This window comes from Vigna unguiculata, chromosome 2, assembly GCF_004118075.2.
Source record: "Vigna unguiculata cultivar IT97K-499-35 chromosome 2, ASM411807v1, whole genome shotgun sequence".
Taxonomy (NCBI): domain Eukaryota; kingdom Viridiplantae; phylum Streptophyta; class Magnoliopsida; order Fabales; family Fabaceae; genus Vigna; species Vigna unguiculata.
Genome location: NC_040280.1, coordinates 24,196,537 through 24,204,964, shown reverse-complemented (window position 1 = coordinate 24,204,964; position 8,428 = coordinate 24,196,537). Strand labels below are relative to the sequence as shown.

Sequence of the window (8,428 nt, the reverse complement as noted above, 5' to 3'; positions counted from 1 at the left end):
GATAAAAAAAAATACAATATTAGGTATTACATACATTATCCTTTCATGACAATTGTAAATATATCGAGTTTCACTCATCAAAATCATGGTAAAATATCATTTATAGAAAAGTGAAGAGAACAAGTTACAACTCTTATATCCATAATTACTGTGAGGAATGTTAGGCTGAAATACTTTTATGTCCATAATTATTGTGAGCTAGATGTATTTTAGTTGACAGGATCACAAATAAACATTGATAGCGCCACACTAGAAAGAGAGAACTCTATGCAATGGTTTCAATAAGATTGTGGTACGAAGGAACATCATAACTTGGTGAAGTGAGTAAATCAAAAAATAATGTTTTCAAGTATTTTTTTAGCATAACATTTTTCGCTCCACTTTTTTATTTTTGGGTTAAATATATTTTTAATCATTCAAACTTTAAGTGTAAATTGAAATTAGTCATTATACGAAATTTTGATCCAATTTAGTCTTCCAAGTTTATAAATACGTAAATTTAATCATTTTAACTAAATTTTATTAGGTTTATTTGACATTTCAGACTTGTTTCGTGATAGCATTTCACTGTGTTTGACATATCTCCATTTTAATATTAGTTGAGAAACGCATTTAAAATATTTTAACAATTTAATTAAAATAATTAAATCAATGCATTTCTAAAATTAGAAAATTAAATTAAATCAAAATTTAAAAAAAATGACTAATTTTAATTTTTCCTTAAAGTTAAGACACATAAACAAATTTAATCCCTAATTATTTCGTAAATGCATAGTTAGATATCATTGCGATATGAGTTACTTCATATGTGTAACATCTTTTAAGAATTCTTGTAATTTTTTTTATTATTATATGTGTAAATGGGCGGTGACACCCAAATGTCACTCCGTAAATATTTTTTTATGCCAATCAAAATTAAATAATTAAATAATAAAATTTCATAAGAAAAAATTATACATGAGCATTTACTTATTATAAAATTTGAAAAAAGAAGTCAAATTTTAGACTTTATACTTCAAAATTTAATAAAAAAAAATATCTTTTAGATATTTGGCTTTTTTTGACATTAGTATAAAAACACACCTTTGAAAAGTAAGAACATTATAAAAACACACCTTTAAAGTATAGTGCAATGCAAACACACACAGATAAATCCTCAAACTAAGGACTCACCACGACAAACACACATAATGCTAAGAACAAAAACAAAAAGATCCATGCTCAATCTTTGTCTCATACCCTACGTTCAGTCTCTGAAGTCTAAACACCCATGCATATTCTTTATTCAGGAACTTGGCTTCAACGTGTTTCCAATATCAATAACAAATCGATACTTGACATCTGCTTTGAGGAGGCGTTCCATTGCGGTGTTCACATAATCCATTTCAATAACTTCAATATCAGGTTTCACATCATGCTTCGCAGCAAAATCGATCATTTCTTGCGTCTCTTTCATCCCTCCAATTGCACTGCCACCAACCATCTTCCTCCCTGTCAATTGTGCAGAGTTATGGTGAGAATAGTAATCACATCACGATTCAAAACCCGGAAGTGTGTAATTGATGATATTATTTTCTATGCATGCTTACCCGTAAGTAAAGAAAATGCTGGAACCTCCAGAGGCTTCTCTGGTGCACCAACCATGACTAATTTACCATGAGCCTTCAACAGGCCAATCAAAGGCACGAGAGAATGATCAGCAGAAACTGTGTCAATGATTCCATCAAAGGTTCCCATTACAGCCTACACAGACATTTTGTCATGAACATTAGAAGTTGGTGAATGCTTTTACTTCGCAACAAAGAAGCAACTTTATAACACACACAACATGTAACTAGTGACGAACATTTTCTTAAAAATGTCACCCAAAACTTTTCTAACCCTAGTATTTTGAAGGAAAAAAAAAAAAACCCTAATTTTTGTTACTATAAATTTTGTGAGTAATAATTACCATCATCTCATCTTGTTCACGGCTAACAACAAATGAATCAGCTCCCATGTGTTCAATGGCTTCCTTCTTTTTGTTGGGAGAGGTACTAATTACGGTGACCTTAAGTCCAAGAGCTTTGGCAAACTTGACAGCCATGTGACCAAGTCCACCAAGACCAACCACACCAATATGAAGTCCAGGCTTGTCAAGTCCATAATATTTCAAAGGGCTATACACTGTGATTCCAGCGCACAGAAGAGGTGCAGCAGCATCAAGAGGTATGCTATCTGGAATGCGAACCACAAAACGTTCATCTGCAACCATTGAGTCAGAGTAGCCTCCGTAAGTTATGGTGCCATCAACATACTTGGCACTGTATGTGAGAATCATTTTGGAGCAGTAATTCTCAAGATCTTCACTACAGTTCTGACAGGAGTTACAGGATCCAACCATGCACCCCACACCAACTCTGTCTCCAACTTTGAACTTCTGCACCTTGCTTCCCAACTCTGTCACCACACCAGCAATCTCATGCCTACACAAATTACAATCAAATTTAACATGGTATATGATGAACTCACCCTCGTTTACATTTAGAACAGCGGAAAATGCTTTAAAAAGATATTGTGTAGTGTTGTAAGTAGAGATGGCAAATAAACCCGTCCCCGTGGGTATTGCCCGAACCCGTCCCCGTTTTGACGGGCAATCCCCGCATTGACTGGGTATGGGTATGGGTATGGGGAATCCCCGACTTTTTCAGTTGGGTATGGGGATGGGTATGGGGATGTACATATACCCGCCATAATACCCGTCCCCGCCATATCTTCATTCTCGTTTAAATTATTAAAATATTCACAATTAATCAGGTAACCCATATATATATATATATATATATATATATATATATATTCTATTTTTTATTTCTTTTAATTATTTCATTTGTCATTAAACTCATTCTCATCTCCAATATATTTTTTATCTTATCATAACCTTTATGTAATTATGTTAAAATAATGTATGTTAATAAAAAAAATTATGCCTTACATTTGAATATTTATATTATTTTTTAATATTTTTATTTATTATAAATTTTCCTTTCATATGAGAATGTTTATACTCTCAATTTAATGTAATATAAAAAAAATTCTTTACTTATTATTATTATTATTATTAATTTTTGTTTAATTTGAAGAACTCTTTTGTTTCATTAAAGTAATTTTCGTTATTTTTCAACCATTAAGTATATATGTTAATATTTGAAAAGTTTTCTTAGTTCTCTGAGATATTTTTCGTCTTATCATACCTTAGTTATACATTTGATTTCCTTTGTGTGATTTTTTTCGATCGTCTCTCAAATTATTTCTAAAACACACATTTGTTAGTTTTTTAATATTTTTATTTATTGTTTTTATTTTCATCATGTAGAATAATATATCATAATGTAATTGTTTCACTTTAAATTCTGTTTGAAGTGGTTAAAATTATATATATATATATATATAATGATATTTAGGAATAGTATATGATAATTCACTACAAGAAAAAATGAAATGGTGACTGATTTAGTCAGTAACCCATATCAGTCACTATTTTTCGTCATTGGTGGTAGTAGTTGATTTATTGTCTAAATTAGTGACTGATTCAATGATCGAATCGGTACTTGATTTAGTGACCAATTTAATTACTAATTTATTTGTAATTTAATGATAAATTTTTTGGTCACTAATGATATTTCTATTTATTTTTAACCACTTCAAACATAATTTAATAATTAGTTCTCTAAGGTTTTTTTCATTTTATCATACCTTAATTATACATTTGATTTCCTTTGTGCGATTTCTTTCGATAGTCTCTCAAATTATTTCTAAAACACACATTTGTTAGTTTTTTAATATTTTTATTTATTGTTTATTTTCATCATGTAGAATAAAATATTTCGATATATTCTATCTAATTATTTGTTATTTTATAACTCACTATTAATCATACTGTAATTTTTTTTACTTTAATTGTATAAATAACTTTTATTTACTACAATATAAAAATTTAATGTAATTTCTATGAATATTTTTTTGTCACTATGCAACATATATTGAAGTTTAAAAGATACAAAATCTATGTCAAAATTTTATTATTATGTTTATTATTTGTTTTTTGTGTTATTTTGATCAAGTGATGTATTATAACTTTTTATTAGTGTATAAAAAAGAGATTCATTATAATTTAAAAAATTGAAGTAAACAAATATTTAAAATATATTTTAATTTGAATATTTGTTCTTTGTGTCATTTTGATCAAGTGATATATTATAACTTTTATTAGTGTATAAAAAAGAGATTCATTAGAATTTAAAAAATTGAAGTAAACAAACATTTAAAATATATTTTAATTTGAATATTTGTTTTCCTTTTATACTTTTTTGAAATATTTTTTAATTTTATCAACTAAGTTCATTAATGTTGTAGTTTGCAAATTTAATAAATGTTTTGGTTCACATGAAATTTTATTTGGTATTCTAATATAAAATATAAACAATTATAATTTATTTTAATGTATTTGGCATCGAAGAAAATCCTCCTAATATTAAATATTTCATAATATTATGTTTTTTTTACCGTAATTTTTTTTCTTTTATAAAAATTAATATTGAAGTAGTTAGAACATGGGTACAGGTATGGGTACGAGATTATACCCGTTACCCGGTGGGGATGGGGATGGGAAAAAAGTTTGATACCCGTTGGGTTTGGGTATGGGGATGGGGATGAATTTTTTATGCGGGGATGGGTATGGGATAGTGAAACCCGTCCCCGCCCCGCCCCGTTGCCATCCCTAGTTGTAAGACTCAATTATTAAAGAAATATGATATTTTTTAAAATAATTTCTTATTTTTTTATTTTTTCATTTTTTTTATATAACCACTTGAAAATGTTATCTCAGATTATAAAAAATTGTTATAATTTAGTTGTGAAATTATTAATATATGTAATTGATTTAGTTGAATCATAGATGATAGGTTATCCTTTTAATGTAATATCTAAGATATTGCTTTTAGGTGTATTAAAACATTTTTTTTGTTACAAAAGTTACTTGAAAAATTGGAAAAAAAAATATTTCTTAAAAGTATTAATCATTTAAAAATATTATTTATAAATTTCCAATAATAATAAAAAAATTAAGAAAGGTCAGATAAATAGAGTTATTTTAAAGGGTAAATATTAGTAATAAATTAATATTTTAACAAACAATTCCTAAAAGTTCATTATTTTCTTCTGGATTCAGACTTTATACACTAAAAAACAATCTTACAAGTCATGACGAATCACTCTAACCCAATACACATCATTTTCACAAATTATCTAAAATCAATCCCTACAAATATCTAGGAATAATAAAAGTCATCAGAATGTGGAAAATGAAAAGAAAAGCACATTATATGGTTGACATATACGTACCCAGGAACAATAGGATAGATTGAACAGCTCCACTCATTCTTTAACATATGTAAGTCTGAGTGACATATTCCACAGTACATTACTTTAATTGCAACATCTTTCTCCCCTGTTGCCCTGCCAAAATTATACACGTCAACTTTCTTCAAAACTCGATTAAAAATTAAATTATCACTCAACATACTTATTTATTTTGCCACTCAAGAAATAAAAAATTATTAAATATTTTTCCCTTGTCAATTTAACTTATATTATATATTGGGTTGGACTTCCAAAAAGTCTAAACTTATCAAAATCATATCCCTAATGATATATTTGTTATATTCATGAAGAGAGTAGAAAAATTCATTTACGATATTCAAGGTGCAATCTAAATAAAATCATGATTCCAATTTCGTTTGCCGATTAGTCTAAAAATTGGACACCGGGTTTATGGTATATTTGTTCTTCTTTTTTTTACCAGGATCTTGGAATAGAAATTTAGAAATATGTGGGTAGATAAATTAGTTTTATAACATTATTCTGTTTTAGTTTATTTTCTTTATTTTTTAGTTTTGAAAACTTTATAACACTTCTTGATATGATTCTCTAGTATTTTTATTTGATATTACTAAAGGTTAATTCACTATAATAAAATTCATGAATACCGACCAAATTTAGTAAGAAAAAAAAAAAGAAGACATACAGTGTCTTATTTAAATACTAATTTATGATTTATATATATATATATATATATATATATATTATGGGTAACTAAACTAGTTTTTAAAGATGACAATTGATTTTTTTAAATTGATAAATACTTTAAAAATTATAATTGGTCTTTAAATCGGTAGAGTGGTAAATTGTTTCAATTATGAATTGATATATGAATTGGTTACTAACACTAATTTTACTTACCAAGGTTTTCATTATAAACGACAACAATACTCTCACCCAGGAGTAGCTGATAATAGAAATTTTAATACTCGTTAATAAACGGGTCAGGTGCGAATAATATACTATCTGTGAGTATATCATTTACTCACAAACAAATTAGAATAAAAATTTAATTTATATTTTATTTTATATTTTTTTGTAACATTATTTTAAAAACTTATAAAATATGTTTACATTACCAAGATTTTCACTAGAGATGACAAGAATACTCTACCTACTAGTAGTGGATAGTGTGTATTTTAATATTCGTTCATAAACAAGTGTATCATACTATCATTACTTGTAAGTATCTTTTACTTACAACAAATCAAAATTAATATTTAATTTATTTTTTATAAGTTAAATTTAATTAAAATTAAAATTTAATTTATCTTTTATTAAGCTAAATTTATTTAAAATTAAAATTTAATATATATATATATATATATATATATTACATTAAATATAATTAAAATTAAATTAATTTATATTTTATTTTATATTTTTTTATAATTTTATTTTAAAGACTTATAAAATATGTTTTTTTTAAATATTAACAGGTATGTGCGGGAATTTTTTTAGAACGGGTACCCGTTGATTGATTGTTCTGTTATGGGTTAGGTTGGTAGGCACTATTTATACTTGACCTCAACTCCTTATCATTCCTAATTTTTGTTACAAAAAAGAATTGATTTTTATATCGATTCCTAAACATATTTTGGGCCACTAATTTCTGAAAAATATATTTTCTAGTATATATATATATATATATATATATATATATATATATATATATATATATATATATATATATATATATATATATATATATATATATATATATATATATATATATATATATATATATATATATAAATCATTTGCATTTTAGTCCTTATTAAATATTAAAAATAAACTAATTCAATATCAATAAAATAAAATGTAATGAGAATTAGAACCGTACAAAAAATCATAGGAAAAAAATAACAACAGTCAAATTAAAAGTTATAAAAAAAATGTTGAGATCAAGACTTTAGAGACAAAGAAAACATATATGAAGTCAAAAATTTATTGTTTATTCTATTGATCAATTGTCCTTGAAAAGAAAAGAAAAATGAATGAATAAAAGTAAATTGAGAAGATGAAAAAACGGTGCATACCTTCTGGAGAAATTGAAAGGGGAGAGAATGCCAGAAGTGTCCCTTGCTGCCCATCCAAATGCCTTGTTGGGATGCTCTGTCTCTGCTTCTGAACCCATTTCAATTGCAGAACAGAGAGAGTAATAAGAGAGTCAAAACGTTGCACTTCTTAATGCTTAGTTCAAAGAGTGCCTCTCAGACAAAAAATGAGAACCCATATTTAACGACTGATGCCGATCCCCAACATGTGGATATTCTTTGTAACTCATATTGGACTTTGTCAACTAAGAAATAAGTCTAATAATTAATATACAGTTAATATGCAATTAATGTACAATTAATATTTGTTTTGATGTGTTTAATGACCAAATATCTGTTCTCGTTTTTTTTTTCATTTTTAAACATAAATTTAATATTAAAAATACCTAAATTAATATTACACTCTATATTAGAGATGACAAATAAACTCGTCCATGTGGGTATTGTCCGAGTCCGTCCCAGTTTTGACGAAAAATCCCTGCATTGACTGAATATGGATATGGGTATGAGGAATCTCCGACTTTTTCGATTGGGTATGAGAAATGGGTATGAGGATGTACATATCCCTGCCATAATACTTGTTCCCGCCATATTCCCGTTCTCGTTTAAATTATTACAATTAATTGAGTAATCTTATATATATATATATATATATATATATATATATATATTTCATTTTTTTATTTCTTCTAATTATTTGGTTTGTCATGAAATTTATTCGCATCTCCAATATATTTTTCATCTTATCATAACTCTTATGAAATTATGTTAAAATGATGTATGCCAATTAAAATTTTTTTATGTCTCACATTTGAATATTTTTATTATTTTTTAATATTTTTATTTATTGTATATTTTTCTTTCACATGAAAATGTTTTATACTCTCAATTTAAGTGTTCAATAGCATAAACATTTCATTTACTAAGTAATATAAAAAAAATACTTATTATTA

At 26.4% G+C, this 8,428-nt stretch overlaps 1 protein-coding gene across 1 annotated transcript; it reads right to left on the bottom strand.

Annotated features, from left to right (window-relative positions):
- Nucleotides 1-1,084: 1,084 nt before the first annotated feature.
- On the bottom strand, nt 1,085-7,646 carry LOC114173305 (probable mannitol dehydrogenase). The gene is made up of 5 exons (XM_028057599.1): nt 7,458-7,646; nt 5,383-5,496; nt 1,952-2,465; nt 1,590-1,743; nt 1,085-1,491 (listed from the first exon to the last, which is right to left on the bottom strand). Exons 1-5 carry the CDS (start codon nt 7,553-7,555, stop codon nt 1,286-1,288), a joined length of 1,086 nt encoding a protein of 361 aa, XP_027913400.1. The 5' UTR covers nt 7,556-7,646; the 3' UTR covers nt 1,085-1,285.
- Between the last annotated feature and the right edge of the window lie 782 nt (nt 7,647-8,428).

Coding starts and splice junctions, on each gene's coding strand:
- LOC114173305 (XM_028057599.1), bottom strand. CDS start 7,555: ATGGGTTCAGAAGCAGAGACAGAGCATCCCAACAAGGCATTTGGATGG. Junction 5,497..7,457: donor CCTTTCAATTTCTCCAGAAG/GTATGCACCGTT, acceptor TAATTTTGGCAG/GGCAACAGGGGAGAAAGATG. Junction 1,744..1,951: donor GTGAACAAGATGAGATGATG/GTAATTATTACT, acceptor ATGTCTGTGTAG/GCTGTAATGGGAACCTTTGA.